This window comes from Oncorhynchus nerka, linkage group LG20 (genome assembly GCF_034236695.1).
Source record: "Oncorhynchus nerka isolate Pitt River linkage group LG20, Oner_Uvic_2.0, whole genome shotgun sequence".
NCBI lineage: Eukaryota > Metazoa > Chordata > Actinopteri > Salmoniformes > Salmonidae > Oncorhynchus > Oncorhynchus nerka.
Window position 1 is genome coordinate 6,818,898 of NC_088415.1, and position 17,534 is coordinate 6,836,431.

General features: G+C 46.0%; 1 protein-coding gene and 1 long non-coding RNA gene across 2 annotated transcripts; one reads left to right on the plus strand and one right to left on the minus strand.

Moving 5' to 3' along the window:
• Positions 1–4,316: 4,316 nt before the first annotated feature.
• LOC115126008 (uncharacterized) lies at positions 4,317–8,125 on the plus strand. Its single transcript, XR_003863063.2, has 2 exons — positions 4,317–4,502; positions 7,382–8,125. It is a non-coding gene; the product is annotated as an uncharacterized LOC115126008 (long non-coding RNA).
• LOC115126007 (glutathione S-transferase Mu 3-like) lies at positions 7,835–12,137 on the minus strand. The gene is made up of 8 exons (XM_029655594.2): positions 11,958–12,137; positions 11,341–11,416; positions 11,191–11,255; positions 11,038–11,119; positions 10,731–10,828; positions 8,802–8,897; positions 8,553–8,663; positions 7,835–8,360 (listed from the first exon to the last, which is right to left on the minus strand). Exons 1-8 carry the CDS (start codon positions 11,991–11,993, stop codon positions 8,265–8,267), a joined length of 660 nt encoding a protein of 219 aa, XP_029511454.1. The 5' UTR covers positions 11,994–12,137; the 3' UTR covers positions 7,835–8,264.
• Positions 12,138–17,534: the final 5,397 nt, after the last annotated feature.

Below are 17,534 nucleotides of genomic sequence, written 5' to 3' on the forward strand. Positions count from 1 at the left end.
AGATAATAAAAACTTGAATGAGATGGTTTTTCCAAACTCTTGACTGGTACTGTACATAGTTAGAACATGAATTATATAGATATCACATAGTTAGAACATGAATTATATTGATATGTACATAGTTATAACATGAATTATATTGATATTACATAGTTATAACATGAATTATATTGATATGACATAGTTATAACATGAATTATATTGATATGACATAGTTATAACATGAATTATATAGATATTACATAGTTAGAACATTAATTATATTGATATGACATAGTTATAACATGAATTATATTGATATGACATAGTTAGAAAATAAATTATATTGATATTACATAGTTATAACATTGTAATTATATTGATATTACATAGTTATAACATTGTAATTATATAGCTATACTATTGCTATTACATAGTTATAACATTAATTATATAGCTATTACGTAGTTATAACATGGTAATTATATAGCTATTACATAGTTATAACATTAATTATATAGCTATTATAACATTAATTATATAGCTATTACGTAGTTATAACATTGTAATTATATAGCTATACTATTGCTATTACATAGTTATAACATTAATTATATAGCTATTACGTAGTTATAACATTGTAATTATATAGCTATACTATTGATATTAAATAGTTATAAAATTGTAATTATATAACTATTCTATTGCCATTACATATCTACTACATTGTGTTTCTCTGTCTAATTTGCATTGATATTGCATTGTTACTACATTGTTATAGCATTGTTCATCTCCTTTCCTGCCCCAGTGAGGATGCATGTGATCTATGACTTCATGGCCAGGAACCACCAGGAGCTGAGCATTATTGAAGAGAGAGGTGGTCCAGGTGGGTTATAGTTGAACATCTCTATTCTGCAGGTGATTATGACTCTGTCCAGCTTTTTGAAGAGAGGGTGGTCCAGGTGGGTTTGGGTTGAACCACCAGGAGCTGAGCATTATGAAGAGAGAGGTGGTCCAGGTGGGTTGGGGTTGAACCACCAGGAGCTGAGCATTATGAAGAGAGAGGTGGTCCAGGTGGGTTGGGGTTGAACCACCAGGAGCTGAGCATTATGAAGAGAGAGGTGGTCCAGGTGGGTTGGGGTTGAACCACCAGGAGCTGAGCATTATGAAGAGAGAGGTGGTACAGGTGGGTTGGGGTTGAACCACCAGGAGCTGAGCATTATGAAGAGAGAGGTGGGTTGGGGTTGAACCACCAGGAGCTGAGCATTATGAAGGGAGAGGTGGTCCAGGTGGGTTGGGGTTGAACCACCAGGAGCTGAGCATTATGAAGGGAGAGGTGGTCCAGGTGGGTTGGGGTTGAACCACCAGGAGCTGAGTATTATGAAGAGAGAGGTGGGTTGGGGTTGAACCACCAGGAGCTGAGCATTATGAAGGGAGAGGTGGTCCAGGTGGGTTGGGGTTGAACCACCAGGAGCTGAGCATTATGAAGAGAGAGGTGGGTTGGGGTTGAACCACCAGGAGCTGAGCATTATGAAGGGAGAGGTGGTCCAGGTGGGTTGGGGTTGAACCACCAGGAGCTGAGCATTATGAAGAGAGAGGTGGGTTGGGGTTGAACCACCAGGAGCTGAGCATTATGAAGAGATAGGTGGTCCAGGTGGGTTGGGGTTGAACCACCAGGAGCTGAGCATTATGAAGAGAGAGGTGGTCCAGGTGGGTTGGGGTTGAACCACCAGGAGCTGAGCATTATGAAGGGAGAGGTGGTCCAGGTGGGTTGGGGTTGAGTTACTGTAATTTAATTATGCCAATGTGCTTTCATCAATTGAAAACTCTTAATCTATTTTATGAGAATTTATACAGTGCCTTGCGAAAGTATTCGGCCCACTTGAACTTTGCGACCTTTTGCCACATTTCAGGCTTCAAACATAAAGATATAAAACTGTATTTTTTTGTGAAGAATCAACAACAAGTGGGACACAATTGTGACAAGAGATAAAAAGAATCTGCCCACTCCATCAAACAATGGGTACAACAACACAGGGCATTCAAGGGACCTCATGGAACCACGGACCGCACCTGCAGAAACTGGACAAGCACCTGCAGAAACTGGACCGCACCTGCAGAAACTGGACCGCACCTGCAGAAACTGGACCGCACCTGCAGAAACTGGACAAGCACCTGCAGAAACTGGACAAGCACCTGCAGAAACTGGACAAGCACCTGCAGAAACTGGACAAGCACCTGCAGAAACTGGACAAGCACCTGCAGAAACTGGACCGCACCTGCAGAAACTGGACAAGCACCTGCAGAAACTGGACCGCACCTGCAGAAACTGGACAAGCACCTGCAGAAACTGGACAAGCACCTGCAGAAACTGGACCGCACCTGCAGAAACTGGACAAGCACCTGCAGAAACTGGACAAGCACCTGCAGAAACTGGACCGCACCTGCAGAACCACGGACCGCACCTGCAGAAACTGGACCGCACCTGCAGAAACTGGACAAGCACCTGCAGAAACTGGACCGCACCTGCAGAAACTGGACAAGCACCTGCAGAAACTGGACAAGCACCTGCAGAAACTGGACAAGCACCTGCAGAAACTGGACCGCACCTGCAGAAACTGGACAAGCACCTGCAGAAACTGGACAAGCACCTGCAGAAACTGGACAAGCACCTGCAGAAACTGGACCGCACCTGCAGAAACTGGACCGCACCTGCAGAAACTGGACAAGCACCTGCAGAAACTGGACAAGCACCTGCAGAAACTGGACAAGCACCTGCAGAAACTGGACAAGCACCTGCAGAAACTGGGCAAGCACCTGCAGAAACTGGACCGCACCTGCAGAAACTGGACAAGCACCTGCAGAAACTGGACAAGCACCTGCAGAAACTGGACAAGCACCTGCAGAAACTGGACAAGCACCTGCAGAAACTGGACCGCACCTGCAGAAACTGGACAAGCACCTGCAGAAACTGGACAAGCACCTGCAGAAACTGGACCGCACCTGCAGAAACTGGACAAGCACCTGCAGAAACTGGACAAGCACCTGCAGAAACTGGACAACAGGGAGAAGCAGAGGAGATACCTATCATAGACTTCTCCCAGCTGACGCTTGACATACCACCTACGCCACCTCCAGTGGTAGAAACAACCAGCTGGTATGATTGAGTAGAATCAGCCAACAGTAACACGGAAGCAGCAATGTGAGAGTCAGTAGTGCATGACCTTAAAGGGTAATAATAGGAAGCTTCCGTTTAACACACAGGCCTAAGGTTACGTAGGTCTACAGCCCCAGTGGGAACTTCCCCTTTAAAAAGGTATATAAAGAGAACAGAGATCATAGGACAGCATGATCCTCACTAACATATGAAACAGACTTCATATGGAGAATCATCATAGGTAAATTTACTATTGCACTATATGCTTTTTGATAGAGTAAAACAATATTTTGGGAACCGGATAATTGTGCTTAAGTACTTATTGGGTCATACTCTGAAGAAGCTGGTTGAATCTTGTGAACCCGACTGAGTCTCCGAAAAACAGAGGTCTAACCACCTCTTGATCACATAGACAAAGCGGGCGTTCGCATTTTTGACACCAGAAACCAGAGGTGATTAGCAATTCAAGGAAAAACAGCCAAGTACCAGTTACAATATATTGAGTCCATACACAGAGTTGGAAGTGTATAGAGATACTGGAATTCGGAATCTAGCGTCATAGCTGCGAGAATACCGATTACAGGAAAGTGACCAAGGGGCTGAGCATTTAAGGTAATTGAACTATTTTTGCTATTTAGTCAATATTGTTAGAAGTGTTAACGCATTTAAAGTTTTGCAATATTATCTGGCATAGCTTACAGCATTAAGGATTGATTGAGCATTATTGTTGTATTGAGAAACTGTATAACCATTGAATTGTAATAATGTGTATAAGACAAAAAACAGAGTGACTTAATAAAAGCTTGAAACTTTGACAACTAGGCCAGATTAACGATCTGGAGAGCAAACGCCTTTGACACTCTCACTGAACAGAAAGTGACCCTGGTTATAGGTTAAAGTGATTGCACTAAAGAATATTTCATTGTGTGGACAATAATATATTTTTAAGAAAGTCAAAACATATACCAATACTAGTTTCCGAGTGACTACTAGCTGACGAGCATAATAACTACTAGGAGTTGTTATTAGGTATTGATATATACATGGGTAAAGATAACTTGAGGGTAAGGAAATATAGGAGGAATCCATAACGCTTATTAATATTTAAATAGGAGTATATCTATCCAAGGCCTCAAAGAAATAGTGTATGTTTCCTTTTCTTCTTCTTTTTCTAGGTAATGGACAAGTCAGGGGCAGTGGTGGAGAGTCCGTAATGAACGTGGTGAGGAGGGTCATGTTGCCAAGAATGTTCTGGAGACTCTGGATGGAAGGGAACTCTGGGATGAGGGCTGAGGAGGTGTGATCCCCACCAGTCCAGATCTCCAGATGGCAAAGCATGGCTGGGGTACAAGACCTTCTCCAAAATGTAAGACATCAAATGCACTCTTTTTTAAAAACCACAGACAGGCAAGCAACTGACGAATGAGGGAGCAGCAATGTATGGTGTTTTCTCCTTGGGAGGACTGCTTACATTAAAACTAGTCTCAAGGAGTAGGGACATGGACTAGAACAAGTCTACAGACCAGAGGTAGAGGAGCAACCATAAATAACCTGTAATGTTATCTATTGCTATGGATGACCAGAGATGACATGTTGGATGTGTTTATGAAGGCTTTATAAAATGGCTCTGTGTTGTCAGAACTGTTCGTAGCCTGGCCGTGCTGAACGGTGCGGTTCGTAGCCTGGCCGTGCTGAACGGTGCGGTTCGTAGCCTGGCCGTGCTGAACGGTGCGGTTCGTAGCCTGGCCGTGCTGAACGGTGCGGTTCGTAGCCTGGCCGTGCTGAACGGTGCGGTTCGTAGCCTGGCCGTGCTGAACGGTGCGGTTCGTAGCCTGGCCGTGCTGAACGGTGCGGTTCGTAGCCTGGCCGTGCTGAACGGTGCGGTTCGTAGCCTGGCCGTGCTGAACGGTGCGGTTCGTAGCCTGGCCGTGCTGAACGGTGCGGTTCGTAGCCTGGCCGTGCTGAACGGTGCGGTTCGTAGCCTGGCCGTGCTGAACGGTGCGGTTCGTAGCCTGGCCGTGCTGAACGGTGCGGTTCGTAGCCTGGCTGTGCTGAACGGTGCGGTTCGTAGCCTGGCTGTGCTGAACGGTGCGGTTCGTAGCCTGCTGAACGTTCGCTGTGCTGAACGGTGCGGTTCGTAGCCTGGCCGTGCTGAACGGTGCGGTTCGTAGCCTGGCCGTGCTGAACGGTGCGGTTCGTAGCCTGGCTGTGCTGAACGGTGCGGTTCGTAGCCTGGCCGTGCTGAACGGTGCGGTTCGTAGCCTGGCCGTGCTGAACGGTGCGGTTCGTAGCCTGGCCGTGCTGAACGGTGCGGTTCGTAGCCTGGCCGTGCTGAACGGTGCGGTTCGTAGCCTGGCGTGCTGAACCTTCGGCCTGGCCGTGCTGAACGGTGCGGTTCGTAGCCTGGCCGTGCTGAACGGTGCCTGGGTGCTCGTAGCCTGGCCGTGCTGAACGTGCTGAACGGTGCGGTTCGTAGCCTGGCTGTGCTGAACGGTGCGGTTCGTAGCCTGGCCGTGCTGAACGGTGCGGTTCGTAGCCTGGCTGTGCTGAACGGTGCGGTTCGTAGCCTGGCCGTGCTGAACGGTGCGGTTCGTAGCCTGGCTGTGCTGAACGGTGCGGTTCGTAGCCTGGCCGTGCTGAACGGTGCGGTTCGTAGCCTGGCTGTGCTGAACGGTGCGGTTCGTAGCCTGGCCGTGCTGAACGGTGCTGTTTGTAGCCTGGCCGTGCTGAACGGGTGCGGTTCGTAGCCTGGCCGTGCTGAACGGTGCGGTTCGTAGCCTGGCCGTGCTGAACGGTGCGGTTCGTGCTGAGCCTGTTCGTAGCCGTGCTGAACGGTGCGGTTCGTAGCCTGGCTGTGCTGAACTGCGGTTCGTAGCCTGGCGTGCTGAACGGTGCGGTTCGTAGCCTGGCCGTGCTGAACGGTGCTGTTTGTAGCCTGGCCGTGCTGAACGGTGCGGTTCGTAGCCTGGCCGTGCTGAACGGTGCTGTTCGTAGCCTGGCCGTGCTGAACGGTGCTGTTCGTAGCCTGGCCGTGCTGAACGGTGCTGTTCGTAGCCTGGCCGTGCTGAACGGTGCTGTTCGTAGCCTGGCCGTGCTGAACGGTGCTGTTCGTAGCCTGGCCGTGCTGAACGGTGCTGTTCGTAGCCTGGCCGTGCTGAACGGGCCGTGCTGAACGGTGCTGTTCGTAGCCTGGCCGTGCTGAACGGTGCGGTGCTGAACGTGCTGTTCGTAACCTGGCCGTGCTGAACGGTGCTGTTTGTAGCCTGGCCGTGCTGAACGGTGCTGTTCGTAGCCTGGCCGTGCTGAACGGTGCGGTTCGTAGCCTGGCCGTGCTGAACTGTTCGTAGCCTGGCCGTGCTGAACGGTGCGGTTCGCCTGGCCGTGCTGAACGGTGCGGTTCGCTGGCCGTGCTGAACGGTGCGGTTCGTAGCCTGGCCGTGCTGAACGGTGCGGTGCGGTTCGTAGCCTGGCCGTGCTGAACGGTGCTGTTCGTAGCCTGGCCGTGCTGAACTGCTGTTCGTAGCCTGGCCGTGCTGAACGGTGCGGTTCGTAGCCTGGCCGTGCTGAACGGTGCGGTTCGTAGCCTGGCCGTGCTGAACGGTGCGGTTAAGTAGCCTGGCCGTGCTGAACTGGGTTCCCTGGCCGTGCTGAACGGTGCGGTTCGTAGCCTGGCCGTGCTGAACGGTGCGGTTCGTAGCCTGGCCGTGCTGAACGGTGCGGTTCGTAGCCTGGCCGTGCTGAACGGTGCGGTTCGTAGCCTGGCCGTGCTGAACGGTGCGGTTCGTAGCCTGGCCGTGCTGAACGGTGCGGTTCGTAGCCTGGCCGTGCTGAACGGTGCTGTTCGTAGCCTGGCCGTGCTGAACGGTGCGGTTCGTAGCCTGGCCGTGCTGAACGGTGCGGTTCGTAGCCTGGCCGTGCTGAACGGTGCGGTTCGTAACCTGGCCGTGCTGAACGGTGCTGTTCGTAGCCTGGCCGTGCTGAACGGTGCTGTTCGTAGCCTGGCCGTGCTGAACGGTGCTGTTCGTAGCCTGGTTGTGCTGAACGGTGCGGTTCGTAGCTGAACGGTGCTCTCCTAAGTCCTCCATAGCAGACAGGCCCACACATAGTAATACTGTACAACACGGATCGAGCAAGCTATATTTATCTAAGGGTTTGGGTGTGTTTTGGGGGTCATTTCTACGTCTGACAAATTCAAGAAACAAAATACATCTGTGAGGGAGATAATGACAGCCGGTCTCTTCCCAGTCTTCGTTTGCAGCTTGCCAGTGAATCCAACAGCTATGGCCCTTATAATGGTCATCAGACTGACTCGTCCTAAAGAACCAAGAGTCTACGGAGGGAGAACCATTTAACCTTATAATTGTGTACACTTATAGACGTCAGTGCAGTCCGTAGAATGGAGTGATGACTAAGCAAAACAATTGGAGTAGCCAAAGAGAACTACTTTGTTAGTACTCCTAGCCACTTGTGAGCCCATGTTAGATCGTACAGTTTATTTCAGTAATTCTGAATATCCACATTTGCAAGAATCAAGGAACAAAAATCGCCAAGCTTCAAAGTGTCCTCAATGTTTACAGTGGACAGATATGCAATAGTTTCTCTTTTGCACTTGAACGAATGTATTGTACTCATCATTAAAACAATATCCTTTGCATATTCGGGTAACGTTATCCTGAAAATAAAGTGATGACACTGACATTTAATGAAATCATTTTTTATTAACTCAAGGTTCTAATTATCACTTTAAAACATTTATGCTTTTTAGTTTCCAAAAAAAAAAAGAAAAAAAAAAGTACAAAACAAAAATCATAAGTCAGGACAGTAAATTATTTTAGCCATTCAAACATCTAACATTAGTTAATGTCACTCCATTCCAAAGATGATACATTTTCCTCCGTGCCAATACTCAACCACAGGCAGCCAGATCCTGATATTTTGCCACTGAAATAGGATTAAAGAACAGAATTGGCCTGCCTGTGTAAAAACCTTAAGACTAGCTAGTCTATCAAATGGTTCATTCAGCAGACTCCTAGATGTCTTATCAGGTCCCATGACCCCAGTGGGTGCAGAACTAACTCTCCTAATATCTCAAATCATACGATGGATGTTTTTCCAGTCATTGGTTTCTTTACTCTTTCTTGTTGCCCCACTTGGCTATCTTGTTATTGACAGGAGTCTTTCTGAAGAGGCTTGACTTCATGTAGGCTGCGATCTTCTCCAGAGCCTGTTGAGAAAGATAATACAGTGTCAAGTCAACTAAAGTTTAAAGCCGGCGGGTATCGTCTTATTCTGTGTAGATAACATTTTTTATCCTTCAAATTGGAAAGGGAACCCTTTCAGTTATACAATGGGCTTTAATAGAAAACAGCAGAGGAAATGATAATAATCCCCAAATATACAAAATGACAATCCTGACCTCGAAGCGGTCTACAAGTTCCTGTAGGTTCTTGAAGTTGTCCAGGCACTTGGAGTCAAACATTATATGTTGATCCAAAAGCTCATACATGATGAAGTCCACAAAGGTGATCTGGTTGAGGGGGAGCAACAGAGCAATTATTCATTCTCCAGAGAGGTGGTGAGTATTTTATCCTGGCCGGCACCATTGGTGCGTTACGTGTCTCACTACTTAACAGTGCAGTGACTAGCCAATAGAAGTGCATCATACCTTGTCACCAGCAAACCACTTCCTGGTTCCTAGGAACTCTGAGAATTGCTTCAGTGTTCCGGGCAGTCTCTCTGTGTAGCCTGGCTTCATCTTGTCCTGAGGGAGAATACAGGCGGGGAGTTATACTCCAAACGATCTAGGGTCACTCAGTATCAAGATGAGTCTTGGGGAATGAAAACTAGAACATAGGAAGGTATTGTACTGCTATGAAAATCGGGTGAGTAGCACAAGGTCCTTATAGCGGGCTGCAAACCCAGATCACATCGAAACAGCAAAATCCATAATCACGAGACGGGTTGGTTGTTTAAACAAAACAGACACGTGTGAAACTATGGGGCAAAAAAAAAGACTGGGTTGGTTTAGACTGTTGACACTTGTCTCAAATACATGGTTACCAGTTGTTGGTTAGCTAGCTCGTGAATTTGCCACAGTAGCATGGACATGAAGTCACTCAAAACAAAACTCCCCAAAAAAGAGACACAATACACAACACAGAGGTTTCTTCTCATGCTTGGTGGCCATCCAGAATCACAACACAGAGGTTTCTCATGCTTGGTGGCCATCCAGAATCACAACACAGAGGTTTCTTCTCATGCTTGGTGGCCATCCAGAATCACAACACAGAGGTTTCTTCTCATGCTTGGTGGCCATCCAGAATCACAACACAGAGGTTTCTTCTCATGCTTGGTGGCCATCCAGAATCACAACACAAACGTCTGCCCCATTGAAGCATGAGCATTGGCTGTGACGTTGTCTGTTAACTGTTATGGGATTTTTAAAATGAGGTATACGGAACGAAAACTGGCAAGAATTCTAACCCCGTCTTTCTTCTAGTGTTAAATAATGTGCGTTCATTAGGAAGGGGTTATATGGCATGTACCTAGGAAGAAAGGAATGTACTCCTAAAAGTTTCTCAACCAGCTTCACCTCCACACCTCCGTGCTTCACGGTGGGAACCACACACCTCCGTGCTTCACGGTGGGAACCACACACCTCCGTGCTTCACGGTGGGAACCACACACCTCCGTGCTTCACGGTGGGAACCAAACATGCGGAGAGCCGTTCATCTACTCTGCGTCTCACAAAGACAAGGCGGTTGGAACCAACGTTCTCAAATTTGGACTCATCATCAGGCCAGAGGACAGTCTCCTCTGAACAGTTGATGTTGAGATGTGTCTGTTATCTGAACTCTGAAGAGTTTACTTGTAACTAATGACCTTATCCTTTCCTGTGGCGGTCCGCACGAGAGCCAGTTTCATCGTAGTGCTTGATGGTTTTAGCAACTTCACTTGAAGAAACTTTCTTAAGTTCTTTAAGACCTTCATGTCTTAAAGTAATGATGGACTGTCGTTTCTCTTTCTATTTGCGCTGTTCTCGTCATAATATGGACTTGGTCTTTTACCAAATTGTTCTGTAGACCACGCCTACCTTGTCACAACACAACTGATTGGCTCAAATGCATTAAGAAGGAAAGAAATTCCACAAATTAACTTTTAACAAGGCACACCTGTTAATTGAAATGCATTCCAGGTGAAACTGGTTGAGACTGGTTGAGAGACTGCCAAGAGTGTGTAAAGCTGCAACTTGTTTAACACGGTTTTGGTTCCTACATGATTCCATGTGTTATTTCAGTTGATGTCTTCACTATTATTCTACAATGTAGAAAATAGTAAAAATAAAAACCCTTGAATGAGTAGGTGTCCAAACTTTTGACTGGTACTAATATATATATATATTTTTTTAAAGGCAGTGGTAAGTGCAAACTAAAATTCCATAATGATGAAATGTTTAATTTAGAAAGTGAGTTGAAATAAGTCTTGAGTGATGGGTCAATGTCCAAGACTTACAAAGTCTATTGGTCGCCAATTATCAAGCGAGACTTCGGAATGACATTCAAGAAGCCAGTCTAAGTGTAAAGTTGTCACTTACAAAGTCTGTGTAGCACAGAATCACAAAGCCGTTCCGGAAGTCCATCGCCTGATTCTCAAGAATGTCCACACGAACCTTCTCGTCGTCGCTCTCTCCACCTACAAAAATGACAGAGAAAAAAAATCACACAAAAAGACAATAGAACATTTATATTCTCAACTAAGAACTTACAGAATAGAGATATGGCAACTCCGTGGTCTAGTCATAGCTTAGCTGTGTGTGTGTGTGTGTGTGTAAAGTACTGTGTTGTAGAACTACAGCAATAATGCCACCCTGAATGGCCTGATTGCAGTTTATCACACAGTACAGAGGTTGTGCTTGCGTGCGATGTATCTCATGATGGCATTGCTCTGGACAATCTTCCTGTCTCCGTCCTCCAGATAGGGCAGCTAGGGGAAAACACAGCAACAGTCACAGGGTGTGTGTGTGTGTGTTCAGCATATTATAGTAGGCTACTTACGTTGGGGAAGTCCATGCCCAGTTTGTGCTTCTCATCAAACCAGCAACTTTTGTCATAGTTTGGGGCTACAGGAGACAGAAAGTTAGAACTTGAATGTTCTCAAAATTTATATTCTTCCCTTTAGGAATATTCAACAAATTAAACATGTACCTTCTCCGCAGGTGTAGAATTTGTCCTCATATTTAGTGTCAGTGTACTCCAGGAGCAGACGAATGGGCTGAGCAAGCTATTTAGAAAGACAATATGGCACGTAGTAAACTTTTCTGCCAGAGGTCCTCATAAATAAAAGGTGAAATAAAAATAAAATATCATGGATGAGACAGTGCGACTATACTATGAACATTTAAAATAGCAGGTGTGTGTGTGTGCTAAATCTAAAATATTTCATATTGACAATCTGATATACTGACGCGTGGCGATTACGTTTGAACACATTTCAGATTAACTGACATTTTTTTCCCCTCTGGCAAGCAATTTCTAACAAAGTAAACACGTGTTGCAAATCGGCAATTTATAGTTACATAACACACATTTCTCTTAGGGTCTTTGAAATGTATAACACAATAGACATTTCTCGATTTAAACAATTAGACTGCATGACAATAATTGTATCCAACTATTATGAACAGCTTGAAATCACGCCCGAATATTGGAAACAAAGTACCGTTACTATAACCTACCACCGCAGGCACACAAATTAATGGGAAACCGCTGTTCATACCAACTGTGCAACTGCGTGCAGAAAAACAAATAACTTGATTCCTTACCCCGCGAATATCCCAATAAGCCAATTTCATTGCCATGTTGTACCCTTTCACGAACAAGGTAGCACAGACTACAGCACCGAGTTTATTGCAAACACAGACGAACAACGGCGTTAAAATGAATATTCTGTAGCAGCCTGTGGAGGCTTTATACCGGAACCTTCACTGTGTGGAATGAGAAAAAAATACTGCTGTTCTGCCAGCAGCACAAACTATGACGTCACTTTCGTATGGTAATATTAACCTTCAAAAATAAAATCCCGCATTTCAAAACAAATCAAAACAACAAATAACAAATGTAAATAAGCTTCAAAACAATGAAAAAATACAACGTCGACACTGGTATGTTGAGAATATTGTTCTGTAGAGAGAAAATACACAACAGGGTGTCTACTAAGCAATTAGGAAGGGTGCTGAGTTGCACGGCATGCTGCTGGTTTTTGTATCCCATGTACAGTCTATTACTGTATTGTGAAGGGGGTAGAAAACGAAGTGCTGCTGGATATGTACAACACAGTCCCCTTCCAAAACTACACATATTTGGTTAGTAGAGACCCCACTGAGTCTTTCCCACCCCACTTTAGCTGAGACAGATAGAAATAACAGTTTTCTCTCTACAAGCCAATAACCATCCCAAATGTATTGGTGGAGTAAGGACTCACCAGTACTCTGTATTAAACCCCGTTGCCCAGCAAAAGAGACACATTTAAGTTCTGCAGACTATTGAGTCTTTCCAATTTGATATACTTTGCATTTTATTAAAAGTGTATTTCTTTAAATATAGCCTACACAATAGCTTTCAACATTCCAGTATTTTCTGAGGTGGTTACAATGCTGTGAAAAACAGTTGTCATGAACTACTGCTGAAAAAAAAATCGATAGTCCCGAAGTTTAGCATGTCTTTGCAGGGGGACTCTTATTTTGAGAAGAAAAATCCGCGATGCTACCAGCATAATATTCTGCTGCTAGGAGAACGTAAATCGAAAGGTTCATGTAGGCAGGCTACCGTTACTCCTTAAGGTTCAAGGACCTTGTATGTTATTTTCAGAGGTAGACTGGCTCTGGCAGCCAAAACAGTTAAATACTCCATCTAAACGTGAATCCATTCTCAATTGTGATACGATTCTAGAAACATAAAGCCCTTTACTTTCCTATCACATCAAACATAATAATAATAAAATCTAAATATACACTTACTGTACACTGTTTTAACCTGCTTTATCACAGTTGCAGAAGACAGTGTTTTTCAGTGACATCACATTTCTGGCGGCCATTCTTCCATACCACACAGGTGTTCCCTCTGTCTTTCGTCTGTCTTCCATAAACATTCACTGTAACATTGAGATATGGCATTGTGGGAACACTAACCCAAACCCTAAAAAGCTGTGTATCAATTGAAAATGTTTTCTCGCTAATATCGAAGATAAGGTCCTTATGCTGCATGTTAATGTCCAGACCGAGCACCGGGGCTTTAAACAAAACTCCCCTGTTCCCAGACCAAGCACCGGGGCTTTAAACAAAACTCCCCCGTTCCCAGACCGAGCACCGGGGCTTTAAATAAAACTCCCCTATTCCCAGACTGAGCACCGGGGCTTTAAACAAAACTCCCCCGTTCCCAGACCGAGCACCGGGTCTTTAAACAAAACTCCCCTGTTCCCACCAGACCGAGCACCAGGGCTTTAAACAAAACTCCCCCGTTCCCAGACCGAGCACCGGGGCTTTAAACAAAACTCCCCCGTTCCCAGACTGAGCACCGGGGCTTTAAACAAAACTCCCCCATTCCCACCAGACCGAGCACCGGGGCTTTAAGCAAAACTCCCCTGTTACAAGACCGAGCACCGGGGCTTTAAACAAAACTCCCCCGTTCCCAGACCGAGCACCGGGGCTTTAAACAAAACTCCCCTGTTCCCAGACCGAGCACCGGGGCTTTTAAACAAAACTCCCCCGTTCCCAGACCGAGCACCGGGGCTTTAAACAAAACTCCCCCGTTCCCAGACCGAGCACCGGGGCTTTAAACAAAACTCCCCCGTTCCCACCAGACCGAGCATCGGGGCTTTAAACAAAACTCCCCTGTTACCAGACCGAGCACCGGGGCTTTAAACAAAACTCCCCCGTTCCCAGACCGAGCACCGGGGCTTTAAACAAAACTCCCCCGTTCCCAGACCGAGCACCGGGGCTTTAAACAAAACTCCCCTGTTCCCAGACCGAGCACCGGGGCTTTAAACAAAACTCCCCCGTTCCCACCAGACCGAGCACCGGGGCTTTAAACAAAACTCCCCTGTTACCAGACCGAGCACCGGGGCTTTAAACAAAACTCCCCCGTTCCTAGACCGAGCACCGGGGCTTTAAACAAAACTCCCCCGTTCCCAGACCGAGCACCGGGGCTTTAAACAAAACTCCCCCGTTCCCAGACCGATCACCGGGGCTTTAAACAAAACTCCCCTGTTCCCAGACCGAGCACCGGGGCTTTAAACAAAACTCCCCCATTCCCACCAGACCGAGCACCGGGGCTTTAAACAAAACTCCCCCGTTCCCAGACCGAGCACCGGGGCTTTAAACAAAACTCCCCCGTTCCCAGACCGAGCACCGGGGCTTTAAACAAAACTCCCCCGTTCCCACCAGACCGAGCACCGGGGCTTTAAACAAAACTCCCCCGTTCCCAGACTGAGCACCGGGGCTTTAAACAAAACTCCCCCGTTCCCAGACCGAGCACCGGGGCTTTAAACAAAACTCCCCCGTTCCCAGACCGAGCACCGGGGCTTTAAACAAAACTCCCCCGTTCCCAGACCGAGCACCGGGGCTTTAAACAAAACTCCCCCGTTCCCAGACTGAGCACCGGGGCTTTAAACAAAACTCCCCCGTTCCCAGACCGAGGACCGGGGCTTTAAACAAAACTCCTCCGTTCCCGAAGACACCTTCGTCCAAATTACTCTTATGTGTTTTTAATTTAATTTAATTTCACCTTTATTTTACCAGGTAGGCTAGTTGAGAACAAGTTCTCATTTGTAACTGCGACCTGCGAGTTACACATGGAATAAACAAACATAAAATCAATAATACAGTAGAAAAATCTATATACAGCATGTGCAAATGAGGTAGGATAAGAGAGGTAAGGCAATAAATAGACCATGGTGGCGAAGTAATTACAATATAGCAATTAAACACTGGAAAGGTAGAATGTGCAGAAGATGAATGCGCAAGTAGAGATACTGGGGTGCAAAGGAGTAAGATAAATAAATAAATACAGTATGGGGATGAGGTAGATTGAATGGGCTATTTACAGATGGGCTATGTAAAGGTGCAGTGATCTGTGAGCTGCTCTGACAGCTGGTGCTTAAAGCTAGTGAGGGAGGTAAGAGTCTCCAGCTTCAGAGATTTTTGCAGTTCGTCACTGTGATAGACTGCATCCAATTTGTTGAGTAGAGTGTTGGAGGCTATTTTCTAAATGACATCGCCGAAGTCGAGGCTCGGTAGGATGGTCAGATTTACGAGGGTATGTTTGGCAGCATGAGTGAAGGGATTGAAGATGTTTAATGTGAGTCTGGAAGGAGAGTTTACAGTCTAACCAGACACCTAGGTATTTGTAGTCGTCCACATATTCTAAGTCAGAACCGTCCAGAGTAATGATGCTGGACGGACGGGCGGGCAGCGATCGGTTGAAGAGCATACATTTAGTTTTACTTGCATTTAAGAGCAGTTGGAGGCCACAGAAGTGTGATGTAATGGAATGCAGAGATGATCAAGGGCTACATGTAAACTACCTATTGGAGTTGTATTTCTACATTTCTAAAGTCTTTATTAGTTGGGAATTTTTTTTGACAATTTTGTAATATTTTTTTATTCATGTAAATTTCTATTTATTGTCTTCAGAGCACCTGGCTGTCTTGTTTACATTACAGAATGTGAGTGCTCCTGCTGACTGGACATCATCAAGGCAAAATCTATGAATTTAAAAAAGCTAATCTGAGAGTAATCCTCGAAATAATGTGGCATTAACATATAGCCTCAGGCCCCCAGTGCTGTGTTATGGGTAACTGCATACCATAACCCAGCGTCGTCCGGGTTACAGTTTGGCCAGGGTAGGCCGTCATTCTAACTAAGAATTAACTGACTTAACTGACTTGCCTAATTAAATAAAGGTTCAATAAAAAACATAAATAGATACATGGAGTGTGTCTGAAAGTGGGCGTGTCAACAGCAGTGGGAGGATCAACAGAAGTGGGCATGTCAACAGCAGTGGGAGGATCAACAGAAGTGGGCATGTCAACAGCAGTGGGAGGATCAACAGAAGTGGGCATCAACAGGGAGGATCAACAGTGGGCAACAGCAGTGGGAGGATCAACAGAAGTGGGCGTGTCAACAGCAGTGGGAGGATCAACAGAGTGGGAGGATCAACAGAAGTGGGCATGTCAACAGCAGTGGAAGGATCAACAGAAGTGGGCGTGTCAACAGCAGTGGGAGGATCAACAGAAGTGGGCGTGTCAACAGCAGTGGAAGGATCAACAGAAGTGGGCGTGTCAACAGCAGTGGAAGGATCAACAGAAGTGGGTGTGTCAACAGCAGTGGGAGGATCAACAGAAGTGGGCGTGTCAACAGCAGTGGGAGGATCAACAGAAGTGGGTGTATGGAAAGCATATCAGGTAATTAAGCAGATTTGGCCAGTCTAACCAATAATGGAGAGCTGATGTTACACCCACTGATACACACATCGCTGATGAGCCACCAACTTCTTGTGCAACGCCAACTTTCAGACACTCCAAGGATGCAGTTTCCCATACTTGGAGCATACGGGTTAAAGTTGGTGTCGTTTGATGTCATTGGGAGGCAGGAAGCCTAGTGGTTAGAGCGTTTGGCCAGTAACTGAAAGGTTGCTAGATTGAATCCCCGAGCTGACAAGGTAAAAATCTGTCGTTCTGACCCTGAACAAGGCAGTTAACCCACTGTTCCTAGGCCGTCATTGTAAATAAGAATAGATTCTTAACTGACTTGCCTAGTTAAATAAATAACAATTTCCTGGCGAAGCGAGAGACATAACTGACTTGCCTAGTTAAATAAATAACAATTTCCTGGCGAAGCGAGAGACTTTACTTCCAGAAAAATGAGACCACGAAGTGAGGGATTTTTGTATGGAGGTCAATGAGAGAGTGTAGGTTAGTAATGGTCAACAAAAAAAATGTAATTGCTCATTTGCTACGCGAGGCTTATTTGATGGAATAGAAGTTTCGAAATGAATCACACACTTCAACAACTGCAATGAATTCCTGTGTCTTAGAGAAATTTATTTACGAGATAAAACAAACAAACACCAACTATAAATCAACAACAAATATTGAACCAAGTCAGATGGCTTTTTAGTCCACAGTTATTGGGAAAGTAAATGCAGATAACAGTCATCCATACAGTCTGAGGTGTGACGCTAGTTTACCTTGGGCACGCAAGTCTGAAAAGAGACCATTACGAAGCTACTGTTGATACAAAACTAGGATGAGTGTGTTCACCCTTCATTTTGGGACATGTCCATAAGTTTTACGGAAACACAGACAAAATCTATCAGGTAATTATGGATTGTAAAACAGATAT